This window comes from Natator depressus, chromosome 18 (genome assembly GCF_965152275.1).
Source record: "Natator depressus isolate rNatDep1 chromosome 18, rNatDep2.hap1, whole genome shotgun sequence".
Taxonomy (NCBI): domain Eukaryota; kingdom Metazoa; phylum Chordata; order Testudines; family Cheloniidae; genus Natator; species Natator depressus.
In genome coordinates, this window is record NC_134251.1 from 10,770,168 (window position 1) to 10,796,090 (window position 25,923).

Here is a 25,923-nt window from a genome sequence, read left to right on the forward strand (position 1 = left end):
GATTAGAATATTCACTGAGTGAGATTTGGCTCTCTTAAACTTTGGGGAGGGACCGGGAAATGCTCAGATCCAGTTTTAACAACTTGAAACTGTGTTGTATACGAACTCACTAATTTCCCTGCTACCCACAAAAAAATCATTTAATGGAGGGAACAAAACTCCAGGTTGTTGCCCGAAATGAAGAATTTGTGCTTCCAAATGAAATGTTGAAAGGAGTCCCCTCCATTACAAGGCAAAGAAACATTCAATATTTCACTGCAGCTCACTTGGTATAAATATTTCTTTCCCTAGGCCACAGGAGTATACGACTAGCTCCTGCCACACTGAAGCAAGAGCATTTCCAAGAACCTTGTGAAACTGGGGATGCCAGCATCTCTGAGTCAGGTTGCTCAATTTTAGGTTGCAGGATGTGATGACTGTGCAAAATTGCACAACCCTCTTCTCTTGCTCTCGTATTTTAGTCCAAACACATCAGAGATTATCCTGTGTTTGCTTGAATGTGTGGTTTATGGGGAGAGGAAGTTTGAAACTAAGGGGCTGACTATCAAAGGGGCTCTGCAGGGTTTCAGTTCCTTGGGTTATATATGTAACAGTTGCAGATTGGTGTTTGACACCTTTGGCTCTGTGGGGGAGGGGGGGGGAGAGGAGGGGCCGAGGGCGAGTTGGCACCTTGCATCTCATTTACAGCCCAGGGTTCATCAGCGGGTCAGCCAGCTCTTAATGACATCATTACACTTGTTTACCACTCAAACAGAGGAAGTGCTGTACTGGTGATGGGCTTTGACCACCGTCAGCATCATTTTTTTTTTTTTCAACCCCAGCAATTTTTTGCAGAACGAGACGCGTAGTAGGAAGGAAATGTCTTAACACTAAAGGGATTTAAGTCTCTGTTCCTGATCAGGAGTTCAGAGGAAAAACAAGAGTCAGAACATTCCTAGCATTCGGACTGTAATATTTCAAGAGCAGTACTTCATATTGCCATTAAAACCCCAGGTGTCAGATCCCCATGCCAGCTATGCAGTGTAAATCCACAGTAACTTCACTGAAGACAACCGATTTACTCTGGATTAGTCGCTAAGGTGCCACAAGTCCTCCTTTTCGTTTTGCGGATACAGACTAACACGGCTGCTACTCTGAAACCTGAGATCTTCGAGTGGTTAAAATCAGAGTAGGTGCAGTTAACAAAGTTTAAAATAAGATTTTGTGTTCTTAATTCACAGATTAAGGCCAATTTAGGCTGCTAAATCCGTATTTAGGCTCCTGATGGTCTGACTGTCAAAGGTGATGAGCATCCAGAATTTCCCACTGAAGTCAATGGGAACAGCTGCTGCTCAGGGCTTGTCTACACTACCCACCAGATCGGCGGGCAGCGATCGATCCAGTGGGGGTCGATTGATCGCGTCTAATATAGATGCGATAAATCAACTGCTGAGCGCTCTCCCGTCAACTCAACAGCAATTTAATACATGCCCACCTCGTGCGTGCGCACACCCTCAGTCGCGGACAGATAGCACCTCTGAAAATCTTTCCGCAAATGCCTCAACCGCTTCAACTGGTGAAGAGAAATGAATTGTTCTGATCTTGTTTCTCTCCAGTGTAAATCTGAAGTCATGCTAACGTCATTCGCTCTTAATTTAAATGGGTGTACGGAGAGCAAACTCTGACCATGTCTGTGGACGTGACCTCCTCCAAGGGATGCTGATAGTTTTAGGTCCAACTTACTTTTTTTTTTTTTTTTTTTTTGTCTTTAATCAGCCTAAGGCTGTGTGGCTTTCCACACTTCTACAGGAAGGAACTACCCCCACATACTTTTAAGGTGGATCCTGACAGCCATCATGGCCAGTGGGAGATCTTGGCAGCTGGGCTTCTGTGGAGCTGCTCTCTGACACAGTGTTGGGGGGGGGGGGGGGGGGGGGATAACCATACCGAGGCACAGTCTCCAGAGCCAGTGCTGAGCCCGGGGCCTCTGCACAGGTGACCGACCAGACCTCTGGGATCTGGATTCTGCGTTGATCCTAAAGGATCTGCAGCGTTTGCGAATGTGCTTCCACTGCCTATTCTGCAGGGGGAGGGCAAATCACACACACACACACACACACACACACACCCGCTTCCAATAAACAGATCACAACTTCACTCCACCGGGGGCTCCTTATGGACTATTCCTTCCCTCTTAATCCCCTCCTGTGGGCTTTGCTATGGGAAAGAGCAGACCAGCCCCTCTGGCTTCTACCTCTTTCACCTATTGTGTTAATTGCAATGGAATAAGTGAGCCCAGAGAATCAAAGGCATCAACATGATTTTGTCACTGTACAAGACTAAACAGCTGAACATGGTTTGGGGTTTCAGATACCGAGAGTTCAGCCTGCTTAGTCCCAAGGCCACAACTACCTTTAAGAATCTTTTATTAAAGATACAGAAAAAGAGTTAAAGCATTTAAAAGGTAAAGTATTAAGGCAGGTTTTTATTTTAACAATATCCCTTATTCCCTTTCACTTTAGCTGTTGAGAGATTTTTTGCAAGGAAACCTGCCTGTTTGACAATCTTTACGATGATGATAACTGCCCGTTTTGGGAAGAAGAGAAGTTACTTGTGTGGTCTGGAGCTGTGGCTAAAGTTTGATTCTGCTTCCTTGAAGACTGAACAAAACAAACTCCCAAAAGGGGAGAGAAAGGAACAGCAGTGCTAGGAAATGCAGATTTTGTCTTGGGTGTTGACTTTTATTGCAGCCTCACTGCTGGGGAAACAAGGGCAAAGCACCTGGTCTTACCAGTTGCTCTGTGACTAGCAAATGTGTGCCAGTGTTAGGGTTTTGCGGTTAGCTGCCTCGCAGCTGGTGGGTTCACAGCAGCGTTGCAAAAGATACAATCTTGGACAGCTAAGCCAGACTCTTCTTAAACTAAAGGGAATAGAATGAACAAGGTGGGTAAGGAAGAGGCTAGGTTAGGGAGGGAGTGGGAGCTGGAACCCCATTAGCACATTCCAGGTGCTATTCAGGATTTAGCCAAAGGTGATGGAAGTGGTGATGTCATCCGCTCCCTCTCTCTGGCCTAGTCTGGTGAGGGCATTTCTCAAGATCAGAGCTATGGGGGCCTAGCAGTGTCATGGTAGATCCTGGGGTCCCAATAGATGGAGGGGTGGCAGCCATGATAGTAAAACTCACTCCTTCTAGTCCGCCCATCCCCCAGTGTTCTGATCCCCTCCATTGGGCGGGGGGGGGGGGGGGGCATTAAGGAGCCCAAAAAGGAGTGATGGGCAAAATAGGGCATCGCTCATTAGTTTTTCCACAAATTAGGCCTACTTTCCAACACATCCATTTTGGTCCATTAATTTCCACTTGCAATCTCTTGTTCTCCTTCCTTAGAAGTTTTTAAGGTCAGGCTTGACAAAGCCCTGGCTGGGATGATTTAATTGGGGATTGGTCCTGCTTTGAGCAGGGGGTGGGACTAGATGACCTCCTGAGGTCCCTTCCAACCCTGATATTCTATGATTCTATTGTTCTTTGCCAGTCATGATTTCAACAGAGTCCTTGGATAGTACTGGTAGACCATTTTGTTTGAACTAATCCAGTCTTTCTATCTCCCTTTTACACGTTTTTCTATCACCATTTATTGCATATTGTTATGAATTTACACCCCCTTTTCAATAATCAATCTCACAGTTGCGATAGGCCTGCTAGATCACAATTATTACAACACACCCCACTAAAGTCAATGGACTAAATTCTGGTCCCAGCTACAGTAGTGTGAAATCAGAGTGTCTCCCATTATATCTGGAGTAACACCAGCACAAATCTAGAGTAAGTGAAAGTTTGGTCCCATGTGGTTGCATAGGGTGTAAATCAGGGCATAATTTGGCCCTACTCTTTGATTACCCCCCCCCCCAAAAGTCTACTTTAAAATAGCTCAGTGTTTCCTCAATAGTCTCATGGGTAAATATTCTCTTTGAGAAAGGACTCTCTTCCTGTGCGTGTGGACAGTGCCTACACATTGTGGACCCTAGTGGAAGGCAAGTAAACAATAATGAATAACTGATCTTAGTGTTAGAAATGTGTTCCTCCTAAAATTTTCTTTGTTTTGTTTCAGGCCATTGCTCCTAGTTATACTTTCCTCTCCTTTGAGACCTGAAATCTTCTCCTTTTTTTCCTTGTCATTCCCTCTCATGTATTTATAGATGGTTATCATATCCCCCCTTGTCTTTCTTCTCAGCTGTATAACTTCCTTTCGGCTCTCCTGATAGGTCAGAGCCTCTTATCCATTTATTGTTTTGTCACCATTCTTTGGGTTCTCCCATTGTGGCAGTGCAATAAAATGCAAAATCCCCTGCATTGCAATGAAGCCAGAAGGATGCATCATGGCAGGACCTGGCGACAATGCTGTGCAAATCCCAGCTCCAGGTCACAGAACAGCATTCAAAGACCAGCTGTCCAAGTTTAGACTCATCCTAGTATCCGAGAGTTAATTCATCTGCCTTTTTTACTATATCACCTGGCTGGTGTACAGTTCATATTATAAAACTCTTCCCCAATTTCTCCATATTGTCCACAAAAAAATAAATAGAACACTGTTAAAATATCAATAACATTTTAATTTAAAATTAAGAAAACTCTAAATTAAACCGAACATCCTCTTTTGCTCTGTATATTGCAGTCAACATAAATTTTGGGTGGAAAGCATTACAGCTTGAATTAAAGAGATGTTCTGAGCATTTCCTGAGAAGGGCTAAGTGTCCTCAACTCATCCCTCAAGTGTAACTTCGGTAGATGTTGAGAGCACTTAGCTCCTCTGTAGGATCAAGCCCAAAATCAGTAACAGAGTTGGGTGAATACTCGGGGAAAATGTTACACAAATGTGCAAGCAAATTCCTAAACAAATCACTCCAGTTTGTTTGTGCCCCCCCCCCCTTTTTAAATTCTTTCCACAGACATTGTTTGTTTTCTCTGCACCAGTTTTATACCTTGCATGTTCAAATGCTCATTCCTTTTCCATTAGCAGTCACACCGGAAACCTGATTTTAAGAGTTATGCTCATCCAGTCAGGTGACGGAAATAACATCATGTGACCAGTCATGACTAACCTTTGAATTTCACAGTTCCCTTCACCCTAACAGTTGGCGCCATTATAGACTGAATGGGCAACCTAAACACTGCCTTTTCTTGCTTTATAAAAATAAATGGTTTAATCCTTAATGTCAGTGTAACTTTTTGTTGTTGTTGCAGTTAATGCATAAGCCTGTTGCACCCATGTTTTAACCTGTGATATGTTATGTTCTGTGGGATCCTATTACCCTGGGAGATATGAGCAGTGCACAATCATAATAATAATTAATGCTGAATTCAGAAAACAAGTGTGGAAAAGGGCACTGTTCAGTATGTTGATGTTGGATCAAATCATTTTCCCGAACCAGACCCAATAACTTTTAACACTCTTTTTAGATTTTTGTTCATTGGCTTTTCCCTGGTCCCTGTCTGCTACAGTAGTGCTTTCTGCACCTGCGTGTTTTATCTCCACACGATTTCCTGAGCTCTCTGCGGAAATTTTTATATGACTGTGGGTTATGTGGGCTAGTGGGGCCTGTCTTGCAGAGTGGATGGAGAGGGCTGCAGTGTAGTAGTTTGATTATTTTTTTTAAAACTATTTATGTAGGAAGTTTTAACAGGTTTACAGATCTTTGCCATGAAAACATCAGAGTCAATACAATAATCATTACAATAGTGAGCTTTTGTTGAAAGGAACATTAGACAGTAATATAATCATCAGATATGTCTATTTACCAGGGTGTTACAAATGTACCGAGTGAGCATCTTTACACGACCCTTGACATGCAACTTCAAGTGATTTTATTAAATTGAGTGAAATCTCTGATTACGCATATTAGACATGCCAGGTTTGTTAAGCAAATATTAACAGTAAAAAAAAAATTGGACAAATATTTTCCCGAGATGGCACATTGTATTTCTGTCACTAGACGTTTTCAAAGCAGTACTTAAAATTAACACATTTTTAAAAAGAATCCCCACAAATGTGCCCCTCCCCTTTGCTTTTGACTAGTTGCAGGCAGAGAATTTTCTGACTGGATGTTGCTTTGGGTGGTTTAATGTCCCAGAACCGAGGCAAGTTCTAGCACATCGTGTGGCAGAAACTGACTGTTAAAAAGCTATCACTTCTTTCCCCCCACAAATGCCTCCATGAACCTTTGCAGCCGTGACAGCTTGTGGCCACTTGGTGCTTTTGTTGGTACGGTGCACTCCAGTTGACCCTGTCCCCGCGTTAATAGGATTGTAAAGGCTGACTCCTGCGTGACCTCTTCTCGCAAACAACCCACCCTTCCTCTTCCTCAACTGTTCTATACAACAGAGCTGAGAAGTGTTGCTCCCCATGCAATCTGCAGCTGCAGTTTATGTTACAGACAAAAGCGACTGGCAAAACCACTGAAGAGAAATCAGCATGGGGCCACCTGTCCTCACATACTCCTGATAGGTGAACAATGCCCTCTGTACTCACAAAGTGGAGGGAAATGATCTTAAATTCCTGTATGCAGACAGAAAATCAAGTGTTCTTTTCACTATACCGAGGAAGGCCTCCATTGATCCAGCTTTACTGGGAGCAGGTATCTGCATATTACTCCTGGTTTTCAGTTGCTTCTCTCCATCCGCTTTCCTTCTCTGTGGGGAAAAGAGGGGTCCATTTGAGACCGGGAATCTGGTTTGCATTTAAATGAATAGCATAATGATGCCCACCAGTGATTTTTAACACAATCCTTTGGGTTTTGGGAAGTCAACATTTACAATAGAAAAGCCAGAGATTCACTTGGAGGAACAAAACTGAGCAAACCTTGTTTATTTAATTTACATGACTGAGAATTACTGGGGCTGATTCTCCGGTTTGGCCAGGCTGCACTGAGCACAGGACCCAAGGATGCTGTAGGCCATTTTTGAGGCACTGCCCGCTGATAAGATAGAGCAGCCTCAAAGGTCTGGTTAGCAACCCAAAATATGCTCTGGCCTTTTCTCCCTTGCCACACTGCCTGTTACCAGGGATTTTCTGCATCCTCTGTGCCAATGAAGCAGCACAAGGGGTCCTGTTACAATAGGATGTGGACCCCATTATTTGCTATCTGTTAAGTGCTGACAGTGTGTTTGCTGGTTTACAAGGCCAGACACTAAGGACAGTCCCTGCTATGCAGAGTTTGCTGTCTAAAAGAACCTTTATATTTAAACTTTTGGGGTCAGGTCTGTAGGTGGTGTAAATCACCAGCGCTCCCCTGAAGTCAATGGAGAAATGCCAGTTTATTCCAGCTGAGGATCTGACCCCTGGCCTCCAGATGTGAAAGACTGCGTCGGAGAGGAGGAAAATTTCAAATATGTTTGATGTTCATACACCAGCTGGAGGAGAGGAACATTTGTGATGGAGGAAGAAAGAAGATGACTTTGGGTGGGCTCAGTGATGGATTGCGACTGTGCTGCAGGAGTGCACCTGGCTGCAGCCTTTGGAGATGGAGAGCGCAGGGAACAGACGGTTTTTGTTTCATTTTGTTCTTTCCTGTCTGGAAGGAGAGGAAACTGGGAAAGGGCAAAAGCAAGGACTGCAGAGAGGAGGAGCCTTAGAGTAACACTCAGAGTCCTGGAGCAACATTAATTCAGCATTTTCTGAAGATACCAGGGACTGCTCTCCTACTCAACTGTCCATGAGCTCAATAGCTAAAACTGAACACTAGATTCTGATCTGACTTAGGGCCCGGCTGTGCTCGAACTGACGTCAATGGCAAAACGACCATGAAACTCAATGGGAGTGAGATCAGATCCTTTACTCCACTATAAATCCAGCATATCTGTGCTCACATCAGTAGTTACTCTGCATTTACTCCATTGTAAATGAAAGCACCTCCTGGCCTTGCGAGTACAGAAGGCCTCTCATTTTATGGCAGTCAGATGGACGCCTTTCATAGGCTTAATTGACCTTTATTCTTCATAGCTCAGCAAATGTTCCCACCTGACATGGCAACAATGCCTTGCTCTGTAGCCGTCAGGGAAATGGTGCATGGTGGACTAGCTTCAGCGCTTTTGTGTAAAACATTTGTGCTAATTCTCTTTGTTTGTCCCCATGCCCCTCAAACAATAAATCTGTATTTTAGCTTTGCAGGTATGGCTCAATTTACTCCTTGTATGTCATAAAGCATTAGGGGCTGGGATTCCAAAGGAACCTAAACGCTAGGGCACCCACATTCTGTTGAAATTCAATAGGAGTTTAACACCTTAGTCTCCTTTGAAAAACCCAGCCGTAAGCATTGCACCCTTATATAACTCCAACCCGTGTTTCATTTCATATATATTCTCTTCCATAACTCTGTCTCTAACATTTGTTAGTCTTTAAGGTGCCCCTGGACTCCTTGTTGTTTCTGTTTCTCACGGTTGTTTTTCTTCTTCAATTTAGCCTTCAACTCAAGACTTTGGACCTGACTCTGCTCACTCTGACCAGTGTAAATCCAGAGTAACTCCACTGATGTCTGTTGAGTTAGCCCAGTGTCAAAATATGTGTATGTGAGAGAGGAGTCAGGCCCTTTAATGGCAGGACGTCCTCATTACCCTTCACAGAGGTGTTCCCAGTAGAATCTAGCAGACCTCTGTGATATTTAAATTCAGCAATACTTACGCTCCCCCAGGCTTTAACATGACCAACGTAGCATGTTCTAACATACCACTTCCCTTCATAGAATCATAGAATATCAGGGTTGGAAGGGACCTCAGGAGGTCATCTAGTCCAACCCCCTGCTCAAAGCAGGACCAATCCCCAATTTTTGCCCTGGCTTGACTGAAGTGATTATGTTAGGTCGAGCTAGTTAATGTGATCCAATATCAGACCTTTAAAGCCTAGTCTAGAAAAGCCTGTGTGTGAAATGGCTAATTTAGGGCTACCCTCTTACCCCTCTCAGTCCCCCATACCCATATTTGTCCCTTTCCACCCCACCCCCTGCACTTTTGATTGCTTGCCAATATAGGAACTGACAGAATTTTGTCATTGCCCTGCTTTGCGGGGGTGCTGAGAGCCATTAAACAAAACTGTAAACCCTGTAAATGATGGAAATCACTTCAAACTGGGGTACTCCCACACCCCCAGCACCCCTCGTTCCAACAGCTATGCTTACAGTTCATACAGATTTCACCAAGGGGCTGGGTTGAGTATTTTGATCTACTCCAGGCATCAAAAGGTTCTTTTTTTCTTTTTAAAGCAAAGGTTGACTTTTCACTCTGCACAGCCACACCTCCCACTCTGCCTGTAATCGGGTCTTTAGCATGCCTCTCCTGTGAAGTGCTCCTGAACTAACTTGTCTGCATTTACCCAGAGGGCAAGGGAGTGGAAGGGGTGGGGGAGAAAAACCCATACAACATCAAAACCAAAATACAATCGTGTTTTTCAGGCTGTGGGGCTTACGGCACCCTGAGTCCAGAATGCCGAAAATTCTCCCAGGATATAGAATATACTGAAATGTGTGTCTTTGAGGTGTGAGTGCCAGGGCTCTGCAGATAGACTGGGATGAGGCTGAAATACTTCTCTGGATTATCTGTACTTTGTCCTTCCAGAAACCATTCAGCAACTTTCAGTACTGGCAGCACAAAGGCTCTCTGTTTAAACATGGGTAATAGCCTGGGCAATTGCAAATGCCTGCTCAAACAGAGCGACTTTTGTTTCTCTGTGACAGCGGAAGGAGGTTGAGAGGGGCCAAAATGTGTTATCCTACCCACCCGGAATATCTCTAGCAATCTGTGGCTGGGAGATGCTGTGGTTTCTTTTGATTTGTGAGGATAGCAGGAATGAGATCAAGCTGGGAAGGGCTCTGATATGTTTATATAAACACCTTTATCCCAGAGTGTCTTCAAACTGATCTACAAACAAGATTGCTTCATCCATTCTGAAATGCTACCCACTTTCGGGATGGAACTCTGCGGCTGCTAACCATTGCATAGAATTGAGTTGCTATGATCCATTAAAACATGCCCTGACTAATATAGAGTGAGTAACATGGAGTGGGAGACGTTCTCTCTCAAAACTGTTCCAGCTATCGACTCTTTTCCAGCCCTTATTTAGTGAACTGGTAGCTTCTCTGATGGTTAGCACAATATGTCAGATTTGTGGAATATTAGGGCCAAATTCATCACCGATGACATAATAAAAGGGGGGCCGTTCGCTGGTGTTGTCCCAATTTATGCCAGCAATGCTTCTGGGCCGCAGATTAAATGGCTTTTCCAGTGCTCTCCTGCATCCGATGAAGTGAGCTGTAGCTCACGAAAGCTTATGCTCAAATAAATTGGTTAGTCTCTAAGGTGCCACAAGTCCTCCTTTTCTTTTTGTAAAAACCCCTGTAATCGAGATCTAAAGGTCTGGGGTTATAGATCTCACCTGCAGAAATTTATCTTTCTTGTGCTGTCTCTCTACTACTTTTTTAAAATACACCTTTTTCAGGCCCTCTTCTTCACTTCTGTAAAATCTCATGCTATTCTTGCTCTGCTTTTGGCTATGTGACATCTCCCTGGAGGACACCTGAAAGCTGTGAATAAGCCATAGGACACCTTTATGACATCACTGGCCAAAGGGTCCTCCCCACTCCTGATGGACCAAATATAGCTCACATTGTTCTGCAGTGTGTAACAGCAATCTCCAGCTGCCTTTCTCTTTGATACAGAGATGCAATCAAAACCTGCTTGGAGCAGGTCATGCTGGGGCCTCCATGGGCCTCCTATCTGTGTTCAGAAAGGGGCAGCTGATATCTGCATCAGTTTATACAAATCCCTCATGCTATGGAAGCCAACAGTATAACTCCCATTGGCTTGTTTCATGGGGGAAAGTTAGGATTTAAGCCTATGGGGCGGGAGGGGGGCATTAAGCGCCTGGCAAATAGCCAGCAGAGCCCTCGATGGGACATTCTTGCCTTAGAATAACAGCAGCTAGAGCCTGCTTGCATCCTGGGGGCATGTCTCGTTAGCACCCTAAAGTTCAGAGTTAAAGATTCCTAAGAGTCCAACGCTGTCTGCTGAGCCTGCGGCTCTGGCTCGAATGATTCTCCTAAGGCCAGCTAAGGAGCTCGGTGATTTGCCAGAGAGGGGAAGATAAAGTGATAGGGCTTGTTTTGCAAACCAAACGTGAGAATCCATCCTGGGGAAATCTGCAGCGATCTGAGAGGTCGCAGTCATTAGCTACTTTTAAAGTTCCTGTGCCATCATAAATCTCCCGATATTTCTTGTGTCCACTAGCAGGAAGAATCCCTCCACCACCACCAGCTGGTAGGCTAAGCGATTGCTTTCACATTCCACCTGACTGCCAACCACTGGGGTCACCCAGAGGTAACCACAGGGCAGGAAGCCTCTGTGAGCAGCCCTGCCGCAGCGGGGATTAACCGCCTCACTGGGCCGCTGCCCTCAACAATTTTCTGGTCAGTAACTTTTTGAAAGGAGAGCGTGTCTTGTGCCTTGGGGGGGGGGGGGGCAGGAGTGGGTGGGGAGAGAAGACACGGTGGCTGGATTCTTTCCAGGGTGGGAAACAATCTGTCCAATAACTTCTTCATGACAGAGATTAAATTTTCCTTCCCTTCCCTCCAAACCCATGAATGGATAGCTATGCAACATCCTGACATGCCATGTAATAAGGAACAGTGTCTCTCTGTCTCCTTCACCACTGCATCTCTCTTTGTAAAGCAGAAATTCCTGGCACCGTGAGGATTCCTCTTTCTAGCATTCAGCTGCGAACTTTGTAAGCAGTTTGGGACGAAAGGCTTAAATTTTAATACTGGTGTCCAAACTGGAATCCCAGATCCAAAAAACCTCAGAATTTTGGAGCATTCATAGTCCAAATCCCCCCTCTGCCTTTTGCAAATGCCTCCTATCTTTAGAATGGGCCATTCCCTGAACTCCAGATCCAGACACCTTTCAAGATTAGGGTGTTAATAAGTTACATATGTGCTCTTTGCAATAAGATAAAGCTGACTGAACTCTCTTAAGGCTGACTTTAAGCATAAGGTACGATGACAGTTGCTTAGAGTGCCACGTCTGAAGGAGTGACAGAGTAGTGCACAGAGCACCATGTTTGCTCATCTACAGACCAGCAAGAGCCAACATCTGCAAAACACAGGCAGGGGTTCTGACACTGACCGTGAGAGCCCTGGAAAGGGCTTATTTGGAAGATAGTTGGGGCACCGAAGACCACCTGTGACTCTGAATCCCTCTGTGGCTAGTCGTGGTATGATATGATGCAACCTCACCAGGGTGGCCAACAGAAAATGTCAAGCTGCAGATGCGTTAAGGACTAAGAAGAGTCCGGCACCTATGAGCAAGGTGGTGCAAACGCTAGTTGGGACAGGACAATGGAGAAGCCGCCTGGAAAAAGACAAAAACGGGACTGAAACTATTACACCATAGGAGAGGAGGAAAAAGAAGTAATGACTACAGGCATCTACTGGCCAAAACCCACTGTGGTGATGGAGTTCAGGAGCAATGGATAGTACTACAGGGCTCAGATTGCAACAGTGGTTGAAAGTCTGCTGGTGCTTTGGCTCGGGAAAAGGTTTCTGTCCCTTCTCAGCCCCTGTCCAAAACCCTGTCAGGATTTGAGCTCTAAAGAGGCAGAGACGCAGGACAAATAGGGATGTGCCAACTCAGCCTTCTGGCCAAACGTCAGACAGAGACCGAAAGCCTCACATGTGAGCCTGGTCTTGTGAGAGTATTCAGCCTGGTTTCTAGACCAAAGATGTTTTGACTAGACATAGAAGTGAAGCATTTTGAGTTTTGCCCATCACTAAAACCAGCAAAAATGGCAGTAGGAAGGTTGGTCTTGTAGCCATTACTTTTCTCCTCCACAAAGGCTAACACACTCTCTGAGTCTGGGCAGTGCCGTGGACTGGGAAAACTAAAGGAAGAGGAGCTGGAGCTGTGGCAGGGGTACCGCACCCCACCCAAAACAGCCCACATTTTGATGGAGTCATCTTGCAAGACTAGCCCACAGGTTAGTCAAGGTCCCAAAATAGCCATTATTGGCTTACAAAATGTTACCATGTCCCACACTTGCACCATAATGCGATGGCACACTCGTCCCCTGCTCGTACAGTTCTTCACGATGTATTTCCTGACATCATTATGTGTAAGTTTGTCCCCATTTGACTCATACAGATGGCAATGCTGACAAGCAGAGTGGAAATGGAGAGAGAAATCTGTTTCCTGTTATCTATCGGTCGTGTGATAGCCCAGACAGCTGGGGAGGATAGGTCATTTTCTTGCCTTGTCTGGTTCCCCCTGTCTGGCTCACTCTCTCTCTCTCTCTCTCTCTCCGCCTCTTCAGCTTGTTGATTTACGTTTTCACCAGTTGCATTGATGGGCATGAACCTGGTAGTCCCCTTGCAAACAACAGGCTAAACTCCCCATGAATGTAAATGCATAATTCCATAGATTTTTGCCTGATGCCTTCATAAGCAGCCATCAGTGTTGTATTTTGTTTCCCTCTTTATGCATAAGTGAGAGAGGCCCAGAGAATTTTATATTATCCCTTTTGTATTTCATAACTCCCTCTGTGGTCACACTGTTCCTCCTCCTCCACCCTTTTAACAATACATCTTCAACAGTAAATTAAAATCTTGTGAAATTTCACACATTCTGTCTTTCTCTTCGAGTCTACAGAGCAGAAATTGGAAGTGGCTCCCAACCAAGCTATGCAAACAAGATGACACTGAACACAGGCTAACTTCAGTTTCGCAAGCTTGGTGGGGGTGGTGGGGATCGTTGGGACAGGGTGAAGCATAGAGACCTGCAAGCTCAAGGCTACCTTTTAAAAGGGTGGCTTTTAAGCAGGGGGGCTGTTGGGCTGGCTAGGAGAGCATTCTACATTCTGCCATTTATTTATTCAGACTTCTGGCTGTAGTAGATCTTTTCTTGAAGCATTTTAAAGTTGAAGACCTATTTCTCCTTGCCCGCAACCTCCTCTGTGAGCCAAGGTTTCCAGCAAAATGGCTCTGGCTCAATCTCGCCTGCTCTAAAAGCTCTCTGCATCCTATCCCCCATGCATAGTACTGAAGTTCTGCTTCTTTTCTTTCCTCCCGAGTGTTTTCCTCATACAACCCCAGTGAAATGTGAGTGTCTGCCCACTTAGCTTTATCATTGCATATCACAGCAAGACCGTATGTAGTATGTTTCTTAGAGCAGCTTTGAAAAAGGGTTAACTAGAGAGATTTGAATTTTTGTATCTTCTGGTTACGCCTTTGGAACAAATGGGTGTGAAAGAGAGGGACAGGCAGATTCAGAGCTGGTTCAAAGGCAGTTCAGGCACCTTGTTTGATTGTGAAGCCAAATGGAACACAGTCAACAAACCTCCAAAGACACAGTGGTCCCTTCAGAAGCTCCTTTACATCTCTATATCTGTATGTATTTCTGGGTGTGTGTCTAAATAAAGATCACAGGGGTTTAAAGAACAGCATTCGTTTTAAATTTAACCCATTAAGGAAGTTGGCTGGAACCCAGGTACAGTCAATTTTTATCCATGTTCGACTGTACTTCAAGTGTCCTTTGTACTGCTGGAGCAGTGTAAATGAGAATCAGGCCCTGTGCTGATAATGAAGTGGCTCATCTTGTCCAGCGAGGAAACTTTCTTCAAGAGCTTTATTGTGGGCAGGGAATGCTGAATGCCCTGTCGTCTTGTGCTGTCATCCAGTTGACGCTAGGGGTTGCGTTACGGGCAGTTATGTAATTCAGTCTCTGGACCTTTTTGTCTTTCAGCACTTGGTCACGCAAAAGTCAAAGAGAGCTAAAATCCTAAAGATGCAATGTATTACTTCTTTAACCCTTTTAAAAAAAAAACAACAATATACCAATCAGTTCATACTAATCATCAAAGGGAGTGCAGTGGCTGAAAGCTTGAGTCACCCAGTCACGTAAGATCTGTATTTCAGAAGATTTTTTACCAGCATTAGCAAATTGCTCAGAAATGACACCATCATTAAGGCTAAAAGCCTTTCCTGTTATGAGCCCAATTTTCCAATCTCTTATGCAGAATAACCCACTTAGGAGGAGCATTTGGCTCTGAGAATTTCTTCTGTTTTCTATGTTTTAATACTGGTTATGCCATGTTGCGTTAGCCGTGTTGATCCCTTAATCCTGAATAGTAATTTGCATTAAGAATGTTCTCTTCTGTGGGGATTTCTGTGTGGTGAAAACTGCCCTTGTGAGCATAAGCAATCTACAGATTTTCTCTTCTTTTTCCTGCTTTGCCTACCAGCTCATGGGGAGGTCAGTGCCATTAAAGTCTGTAGGGATACACGCTGTCCTGTAATTTCACTTTTGTAAAATGACACGTTTCCGATGGCTCGCAGTGATATGGACAGAACCGTCCCTTGGGTAGGGCGAATCAGGGCGACCACTCTGGGCCTCGCACTTCAGGGGGCCCCATGGGCTGCTGCAATTGGTCCTGGAAGGCATAGGCATGGGAACTAGAATGTTGCTGTCAGCTTGTTAAATAAATGCTGAATGAGAGCGTGCATGTATTAATTGCAAAATAAATAAAGGTAACAATTGAGGTTTCTGACTTAAAATGCCCTTGTCAATGTGTGTTTAGAGTTCTCACAGCCCCATTGCAGATGCTGACCCATTATATTGAGCATATGGCATAGGAGCTGCAATGTCCCCAGGACAGCAAGTCTGAGACAAAGTTGGTTTAGGAATTGTAGGGCTTGAGTCTGTGGCCTTCCTTCGACAAAAAGCCTGTTGAACTCACTAAATGGTGAGTGTCCTTGCTCTTGTGGGTTTAACTGAAAACCACCACATTGTTTTATAATGAGCTTCTTGCTTAATTTCCTCTTCTTTAGTATAGTATTGGCTTCTCCTCCTCCTCCATTCTCTTGAATTGGGAATTCACCTAGAAGAGTGGTTTCCAAACTTTTTAGGCTGGGAACGTCTTTCCAAATGATGTAGTCTCCTGCATACCCCCATCTGAGATAGCGTCATAATAGACCTATGACTAGGTTGCCAAGTCTTACAAAATAAAATGCTTTGTCCGCCATTACTGAATTTTTCTCGCGTAGCTCCTGATGAGAGCTTACGTACGTACCCAGTCTGAAAACCATTGACGTGGAATAATAGCTTATAAACTGTCAGCATTCTAAACGGTTACTTTCCATGCGTCGGCTAAACTGTATTTTACTTTACTAGGGAGCAGAAGCTCTAACAAAATGTAGGAGTCAATGTATGACCAGCAATAATATGCAGTGTGTATATATGGGGCAATGTTTTTAGGGTTAAACCTAACCCACTTCCCTGAGTTCCACCCCATGTCTGCATGACAACATTAGGATTAGATCAGAGAAACTGTGTGTGTTTTGATGGCTTGTTTGTTTTAATTGCCCATGTGCCTGGCTTATTTAATGATCACCTTATGCCACTGGCCAATCATTTGGCCCAGAGCTTCGATTTTCAGCGCCGGCTGTTACACAGCTTGCAAATAAAAAGCCTTCACCTGGACATTGTGCGTCAGTCACCATCACGATGGAGTCACTTAACGCTGGCCACCAGCATGACCACCACCACCACCACCGTAGTTCCCTAGACCCATGTGTTACATAAATATTTTTGTTTAAAAATCAGTGGAGCCCTAAATGAAACAATGTGACAGGACTGGCACTGCAAATGCAATTAAATGAGCCATGTCGAATTGTTCAAGTTAGAAACAGATTTTAATTACAGTAGATTCAAAACAGGAACAATTTTTACTTGAGCAAATGTTTCTCGCTGCAGATCATCCTGTGGGGTCGAACCGAGAAGTGCCTTAAGGAAACCACAGAGGAGATTAGAAGGATGGGAACAGAGTGCCATTACTTCATTTGCGATGTGGGAAACCGAGAGGAAGTCTATCGGCAAGCCAAAGCTGTCCGGGAAAAGGTTGGTCTGTGTGGTGGATCCAGTGATGGGCAGAGCTTAGAAAACCCCTAACCAATGGCAAGTAGGAAATGTTCTCTGGCGGCTTAGGAAGAAGGGCATCTATACATTCTGCATCTGGCAAAGGCCTGGCCCTGTCCGTTTCTTGCTTTGATGGTAGGGAATAAAGGGCCTCATTCTCCAATGCCTTCCGACCTTGCTTTGACATTTATATCTGGGCAAAGAAGTTATGAAGTGCTACCAAATCAGAATTCTCTATCCACTCACACCAGGTGTCCATTTGACACCAATTTTGTACAGAGGAAATATTTGCACAAAGTGAATAAGCAGGGAATAAGTTCTGGTAGGTCTTATGCTGGATCCTGACATTGTATCAAGAAGCTGAGTGTGGAAGGAGCTGTGAAAGAGCAAATATCCCACCACGGAGCCAGCCTCTCTTCTCTTGAAATATCTAGGTCAGTGGTTCTCAAACTTTAGTGTTGGTGACCCCTTTCACACAGCAAGCCTCTGAGTGTGACCCCCCCTTATAAATTAAAAAAACCTTTTTTACATTTAACACTATTATAAATGCTGGAAGCGAAGAGGGGTTTGGATTGGAGGCTGACAGCTCGTGACCCCCCATGTAATAACCTCGCAACCCCCTGAGGGGGTCACAGCCCCCAGTTTGAGAACCCCTGATCTAGGTGATATTATAGGACTGAGACTGAATTATAAAATGCAAGTTATAATAATATATAAGAGAATCCTAATAATAGCCCAACAAAGGCAACTGGCTGTTGATTTGGGGGGAAACTTCTTTTAACTATACGTCTATCGCTAGTCCTTCTCATGCTCCTGGCCATCTTTCCAGCTGCCTTTCTCCTTTTGAGTGTCTCTTTGTAGGGACAAATGTTTTACACCCCTTTGTCTTTGTTTCAAAATGGTGTAGAATTTCATTAGTAGCCAAACAACATGCTTCGAAACTGCCTAGAAAGAAGAACCATGGAGAACTCATTTGTGCAAATGTTAAGTATCTGTGCTTCAGCTACTTTAAGCTACCTGGGGTACGTTGTAGTCACCAGAAAGATTACAAAGCCCCGTGTGGCAGGAACTCAGAAGAGGCCATGGATTCACACTTCAGTAAAAGGACCAAAGTGACTGCTGTATTTGTGAAAAGAGATGTCCACTGTAACCAATCAGCTGCCCCCTTTTTCTTTTTGCAGGTGGGTGATATCACCATCCTAGTGAACAATGCTGCTGTCGTTCATGGTAAGAGCTTGATGGACAGCGATGACGACGCTCTACTCAAATCACAACACATAAATACCCTGGGACAGTTCTGGGTAAGATAAGCTCCTGTATCCAGCGTATTCAGACTTGGAAATGAGAGTGACAAATTACAGCCAGTAAACACTTGGCTGCTGCTAGACTTTTCCAAACGATGCTTGGTAAGATCAGCCTGACATGAAAACGAGCCAGGAAAAACAATGTGAAAGGCAAAGGCCAGAGGAGAGAAGTCTGAGGAAAAAATTGAGTTTGACAGATTCCCTCAAATTGATTTCAGTTACTTCTGCTAAAATACCATATTAAAGGCTTCCAGTAATTATAATGCCTCTGATGCTCTTTTAAACTCACCCTGTGACTTACAAGAAAAACTCTGATTTCCTTTGAGAAATCCCAGACGCACAGAAGAGAGTTTCTCTGTTTGATGCACATCTGGAACATGAGCGAAACATGACCAGATGCATGGCTGCGTTGTTCAAGGAAGAGAGCTTGCATTAAACTCATTCAGTTTCTAATTAGATCAGTTAAAAAATAATGTATTTGTATTGTTCCTCTCCATGTTGAAGTCTTTATCCTAAATAATGTGTATCTGAGGAGAACGGGGCATGATCTTTATTGCCTTTTATTTTGTGCACGGCTTAGTGTTGTGATAGCAGAGGTTTGGTTTTGTTCACAGGAATCAGGTTAACTGAGGCTTTTTGGAACCACTCACAGAGCAGCGAGGCTCCCTTCAGTATGAAGCGGGGCCTGAATCATGGAGATTGAATGTAATTACTCCGCATACCCCTGAACAACGGAAAGCACAGTTGGGCCCTGCATCACTAGGCTTTTTTCTGAGTGGCTATAATTCCTGTTGTGTCTCTCCTTTGTGAAGTTTTTTTTAATTTTCTCTCTCTGTTCCTTTACAGACCACCAAGGCCTTCCTGCCACGCATGCTGGAGCTGCAGAATGGGCACATTGTTTGCTTGAACTCTGTCTTGGCCTTGTCAGCCATCCCTGGTGCCATTGACTACTGCACCTCCAAAGCCTCTTCCTTTGCCTTTATGGAAAGCCTGACCTTGGGATTGCTGGACTGTCCTGGAGTGAATGCTACAACAGTCCTGCCATTCCACACCAGCACAGAGATGTTTCAGGGCATGAGAATAAGGTCAGTCCAGGGGAGATGGTGTAAATCATCTCACTGAAATTAATCAGCTGAACATGTTCGTTAATGCCTGGGGTTTTTTAAAGAGAATTTGATATCTGATCTAGCTGCCTGTGAGCAGAGAGGTCAATCTAGGCCTCCTGAAGCCATCAGGCTGGTTCTTCTGATTTGCTGGTACACTCCCAACGTGTACAGTTCAATTTGCCCTTCCTATGGGAGGGTGTCTTCCAGGCAATTGTTTCTAGAGAGAAAATTAGAAGTGACTTTGCACTGGGAGCCAGCTGTGGACCTCAGAGCAGAGGAATCAAACTGATGTCTGAGGTTGTTCAAAGGGGCGAACAGTCCTACAAGTTGGGAATCCACACGAGAAGTTCCTAGTTCCTTCTTTATTCCTGCTGAGGGGCTCAATCCGCCCCCACTGGAATGAATGACGAAAAAGTCCACTGACAGCAGTGAGAAGAGCACCGGACCCTTGCCTGCTCCTACGAAAGTTAACGGTTTTCAAGGGGCTAATGACTAGCCAAAATTAACCCTTTACCAGTGGTGGACCCGTATCTCTTGATATGAATTGCTAACACAGTTCGTGCACCCTCCGCCTTGGTGAATGGTGCAATGCGATGTCGCTGTTGGCAGCGGGAAATCCATGTTCCTGGTATTAAGAGGCATGGGGAGCATCTGGTTTTTGTCTTTCGCCTGCCAGTAATTTAATCCAAGAAAAAGGCAGGAGAGAGGAAGAGGAGGGAGTGGCCCCTGTTATGCCCTCTTATAAGATGCAGCATAAGCTCCCCTCGGCCTTGGTACCAGCCCAGCTTTACTGGTTCGGGTAGTGAGTGATAGGACCAGGGTCTCTCTCTGCTCCTCCCTGACAGTTTTGTGGGGTGGTTGAATGCTGGCAGCAGCTCGGAGAGCCAAAGGACTGGGATTGTACTGCACCCTAATTAGGTAATGAGTTTACTTCTTAATTTCTTCCCTCAGGTTCCCCAATCTTTTCCCCCCACTGAAGCCAGAGACTGTGGCCAGGAGAACAGTAAAAGCTGTTCAACTGAACCAAGCCTTCCTCCTCCTTCCGTGGACAATGCATGTACTTGTCATCTTGAAAAGGTAAATATTTCACTTCTCTGTGGCTGCCTGACCCACTCATTTTACCCTTTGGGCAGAGATGGGAGGCAATCCCGATTTCTGTCTGCTAAGCCAAATCTCATTTGACAGTTGCACGATACAGTAATTACCTAGGACCAGATTGTCCCCTCCCACGGAAGCCAGAGGGCATCAAGGATGGGGAGAAAACATTGCACGGTTCCATTTGTAGAGTTGTCTTAAGCTTGTTACATCTGAGTATGTGCCCCTACCCCCCAATGAGGAAGCAGATCCAGCCCTCAAAACTCACAGATCCCTGAGATCTGTACTGACAATCCGTTTCCAGGAAATTTCTTACTTATTAACCCATTTATCTATTTGATTTTTTTATTTAGTAACCCCCACTCCAGACTCCAGCAACTGTACAAAATGTATAAAATATACACCTTCTCATTTCTATTTGGAGACCACTCTTTCTGTAAAGCTATGAGAACATAAAAATGTAAACGAAAATTAATTATTTTTATGTGATCAATTTTTTAAGGGAACTTGAAACTGTGTGCAGAAAATGAAACCTAGTCTCTCTCACTGAAATAATTGAGGACAGCACATTTTAAATTTATTTTCTGTGAGCATTGAGACCAGAAACCATCTAAAAATAGAGCTCATCCAATCACAGAACTGAAACAGTGCCATGTGACTTATGTCACCAATCGCAACTAAATGACACATCCCAGATTTCAGATAGGAAACCAAAAGTGAACAAAATTCTCAACATATGTTAAATACCTTTGAATACCAAATAAATCTGAGAAAACCTTGCTCCATTCATGGATACTTTACAACCAGAAGAAGAATGGGCACCTGTCAAATATATTATTTGTTATGAATTGTTCATTTAGCTTGTCAGCACAAAAGACAACAGGAAAAAAGCACTTCATTCAGACCAGGACCATGGGATGAAAAAAGTAAATACCTAAACAGATAGATAGGTATTCAAGATAAATATATAGATTGATTCTCAATATAAATTCTCAAGATTTATAACATTGAACAGAATCTTGCAATTTAAGAGATGTAGATAAGAACGGCCGTACTGGGTCAGACCAGGGTCCATCTAGCCCAGTGTCCTGTTTTCCGATAGCGGCCAGTGCCAGGTGCCCCAGAGGGAATGAACAGAACAGGTCATCATCAAGTGATCCATCCCCTGTTGCCCATTCCCAGCTTCTGGGAAACAGAGGCTGGGAATGATGCCTTCTTACAGGTTACATTGTTCTACCAGGGCCTGTTTAGTAAGCTCTCTCTTAGTAGGAAGAGACTCTATAGCACTTTCTCCCCCATAGGGCCAGTCATGCCAGGTTCGGATCAACTTCAGATCCCACCGAAGTTGTTGGAAACACAGCAGCTTGCAAGACTGGACCCTTGGTATTTCTGACGGAAAGATGACTGCCTCATGCCACAGTAGTCATCCCATCGTGTGTGTGTGTGTGTGTGTTTGCGTCTTCTCATTTGAACAGATTAAAAAGTGTGTTTATTTTCTTTCTCTGCAGCATTCTCCCTCGGTCAGCACTTGAAGAAATCCACAAGTTTTCTGGAAGCTACACCTGTATGAACACGTTTAAAGGGCGAACATAGACCTGGTCATACCTGGAGGTCATAGTTCATTCTAAAATGAAGCCAACACAAGCAGCAAAATCCTGACAAGATTGTGAATCAACGGTCTTGGCTTTTAGCCTGCCTTGCTCGCGTGACTTGTGCTGCTGTCAGGCAACAAATTTCTTGCAGGTCATATCCATAGCAACACGACCTTTGCACAGGACCGCATGGCTAGACTGGACTTTTGGGAGGAACAACAAAAACGTTGAGATGTTTGTACAATGTTTAATTCTTTAGAGTCTGATTGTTAAATCCGCTCATAGTTTTAAGATTTAATTGTCGTTTTAATTGTACCCTTAGGCTGCTCCAACCAGGGTGCAGCACATCCCTCCCCACTCTGCTCATAGAAACAGGAAGAGCAACTAGTGTTGATTTCAGATCAGCTTTTTGAATGAGAATTTAAAAAATGGCTTTGCAGGGTTACTAGCTAAGGGTGTTTATTGGGACCCCACTTTTTTCCCCCCCTCACTGCATTGGGTGGCTGTACTTTACAGCCATTGAAGCAGATTGTTCCGCTCATTCCTTCTGCATCTCTGGACAGGAGCAAATAGCTGGTCCGCTCAGGGGCCACTCAAGAAGCCTGAGTGTGGAAGGACAGCGCTAGCCATAGCAAGTCTTTATTGTTGCCTGTCCAAAGGCTGAAGTGGCAAGCTCAGAAAGAGGAGTGACTAGACATATTTCATGAGATGGACAATCTGAATAGTGGAAGGTCCCGCCTACTGCTGAAATCATATACAGAAAGTAATTGTCCTTCTGAATATTTTTGTTCATTTGTGGTGAAATATAATTTCCTTTTAGCAATAATCCCTAGATTTCCACTCATTTAGTCAGTGTTGGCTTGGGAACAAACTAACCTTAGGGCCTTCCTCGGCACACCCTTATTCACGCAAGCAGTCCTTACACCGAGAAATCCAATTGATCAACCCGCACAGAGAAGGAAATGGAATATGTTCCAAAAAGTAGAAGGATGTGACGCATGGACATGAAGTGTGAAGGTGGGAAGCGCAATGAGCAAAGGCCCGATGTAACCCCCATTGAAATCAATGGGGATCTTTCCAATGACTTATGTGAGAGTTGGATCAAGCCCTAAATGAGCCAAAAGAGGGAGGAAGCAGTGAGGTAGAATTCCCAACGAGACATTCATTTTTATTGTTCTTGTTATTTTTTTGTACAATACAGTTTCTTTAACAACCCAGTAAAGTACAGCAACACATCCCCATAACCGATCCATCGTGCAGCACTGGGCATACTACCATGTACTAAATATAAGAGAACACAACCGAGAGAGGTATTAATCATAACTGCAGCATAGCTTGGCCGCAGGTGTGATAGGCGAGCTCCTCAAGAAACGTGCTTTAAGGACAGTCTTGTGGCTAAAGCACTGGAGTGTGAGGTAGGATTCCTGCCTTCTGTTTGCAGCTCTGCCTCAGACTGTGTGTGTGACCCCCGGGGCAAGTCACTTCTCTCATTGTGCTTCAGCAAAGATTGTTGTGAGGCTCGGTTCCTTAATGTTTGTCAAGTGCTTTGCAGTCCTCAAGTGGTGGGAGCAAAATGTTGTTTGCTTACAGTTGGAGAGGTTACTTGCAAAAATGTAAAGACGAGAGGAAGAATCCACATAATAAAACATCTGTTTCTAGAGGATATCTGTGTTTCGTTGGAAAAGCTGGAAGTGGATTTGTGCATTTGGATGCTCTCTTTGTTCTGTTGTGTAGAATGGAGAGCAAAGAGCTAGATTTGGTGATACTTTTAAAATCTGACGGTCTGATCCCTGGCTGGCGTATATCCATATAGATTCATCGATGAATGGATTTTGCCAGCTGCACAACCTAAGGCAGTGGCGGGCAGCCCATGGGCCTCATGCAGGCCATGAGACATTTTGCTGATGTTCCCGGCTATTCGGAGCTGCGGGAAGCCCCACGGACATGAGGGCTTGTCTACATTTGACATGTTACAGTGGCACACTGTAGCGCTTCTGTGTAGACACTGCCTACGCTGACAGGAAGGGTTCTCCTGTTGGTATAGCTAATCCACCTCCCCAAGAGGCAGTAGCTAGAATTCTTCCATCGAGCTAGCGCTGTCTACACCGGGGGTTACACTGGCTTAGCTACACTGCTCAGTGGGGTGGACTTAACTTTAAATTTAGTGTTGATTGGGCTTGAGAGGCCCATCCTGCAAAGAAATCGATCCATGCAGACTTTTTTGCCTACATAGGGTCCCAGAGAAGTCAATAGGTCCCTTTGCAGGATCAGGGTCTGAGGGATCATTATTGCCATGATGGCATCCAACTTCCCTAGCTATTGGAGATTAACTGTGCTTTCCTCCTGAGGTCAGGATCACAAAGCTTTATTATGGCATCTGCTTTGAAAAGGCATCCTACAGTGGGGTTTTGTATTGTTTCCCTAGATATCTGCAGCTCTGTGGAGAGATTGCAAAGGTGCATTTAGTCTCTGTGATTCTGCACCCCCAATGGGCTCTTGGAGGTTTATTTATTTTCTGAGAAGCAGGAGAATTTGGCAAGAACCCTAGTTAGTTCACGAGAGAGCCCTTCCAGGGATCTGCCAGGAATACAAAGGTAGCATCTGTATTGAGATCCATTTGGGGTGAGGGGGAATGCTGCCCTCCTCTCCCCATCTAATCCTGTATCTTTTCTCATTATCCATGATCAGGCATGCCAGCCTTGCAACTGTAAGAACAAACAGAATTGGTGGAAGAGGGCTTCCCTGCTGGGGACCCTTAAATTAAAACTTTGGTTTGAGGTTCCATTAATTAGTGACATGCCAATTCAAAGAGGAGGTAAAGAGAGATTCCCACAGAATATACCGAACCCCCCATCCCTGCTCCTTCTCTGCACACTGAGTGCTGTCTGTTTCTTTCTAATGAATATGAACGAGTCAAATGCCACCCGAGACTCACCCTTCCCCTCCCCGCACACACCCCCTTAGCTCTCCCCTCCCCTCAGGGTCTCTGAGCGGACAGCAGGTCAAATAGCAGTCACAGTGGGGGAGAGGTATGCAGCAAACAGAAAATAACAAGGAAAACATTGGCGCTTCTCTTTAGAATTCGAGTTGGACAAGATCCCTCCCTCTGGTGCGAAGAGAAGGAATGTTTTGCGCCTTTATGAACTAGTGTCTTGCCTGGCTGGATACATTCTGAAGACTTTGTTTCACGGAGAGCCTCCTCTGGAATGCTGGTTGAGGTCTTCTGTCCCCTCAGACATAAGGTTGACATCGGGTAAGCTGGAGGCACGGCTCATGCAGGCATGCTTTGTAGAAGCCTTAAGGCTTTCTCAAAAGAATTTCCGCCCTTCCACTTATTTTAATTTTGGTTTTCCCTGCTCTCTCCACCCTTTTTTTAATCCCTATATCATTATTGCACATTTCAGTGCCACCATCTTGTAGCCAGATGTCAAACAGAGGGTCTGGAATAAATCTAAGACAGAGGTATATATTTATTAGCCTGTCGGAGAAGGAGTCAAGATGAGGCTGCAGGAACAGGCCGTCGAGGTCTCCTGTGAAATTAGCAAAACTTTTCAGGTTTTCTCGACTTATTCCAATGTGTGACCCAATAGAAAAGTACCCACAGTGCATTTTCTTCTTCCTGTGCAGGAGGCTGTTGCGGCCCCTCTTAGAACTAGATTGCTAGGAAAACTTTAGGACTTGTTCTGTCCTGACGTAAAGCCTGCAGGGTGCCTGGGGTTTAAGTGGGGGCATATGGCAGTGCTGTGTGTTGTCAGAGGCTGGTATTTGCACGTGGTAATTTGCAGAGGGGGCAGGTGGGGGATGGGAGTACTCCCTTGCAAGTGAGGCCAGTGATCCTTCCCACTTCACATTTTTTAATCATAGAATATCAGTGTTGGAAGGGACCTCAGGAGGTCATCTAG

General features: G+C 44.7%; 1 protein-coding gene across 2 annotated transcripts in view; it reads left to right on the forward strand.

The window, feature by feature from the left end:
- The window catches only part of DHRS3 (dehydrogenase/reductase 3), a 41,999-nt gene extending 18,112 nt beyond the window's left edge, over positions 1-23,887 (forward strand). Inside the window, exons 1-6 of one of the 2 annotated variants that reach the window (XM_074975340.1) lie at positions 11,997-12,992; positions 16,763-16,906; positions 18,106-18,225; positions 19,075-19,313; positions 20,286-20,411; positions 21,938-23,884. In XM_074975340.1, coding sequence (XP_074831441.1) covers positions 12,963-12,992; positions 16,763-16,906; positions 18,106-18,225; positions 19,075-19,313; positions 20,286-20,411; positions 21,938-22,022 — 744 coding nt within the window. In that variant the 5' untranslated portion in view covers positions 11,997-12,962 and the 3' untranslated portion in view covers positions 22,023-23,884. Of the gene's footprint in view, positions 1-11,996; positions 12,993-16,762; positions 16,907-18,105; positions 18,226-19,074; positions 19,314-20,285; positions 20,412-21,937 lie in introns of those variants that run through there. The other variant, XM_074975339.1, reaches the window with a different exon arrangement.
- The last annotated feature ends 2,036 nt before the right edge of the window (positions 23,888-25,923 follow it).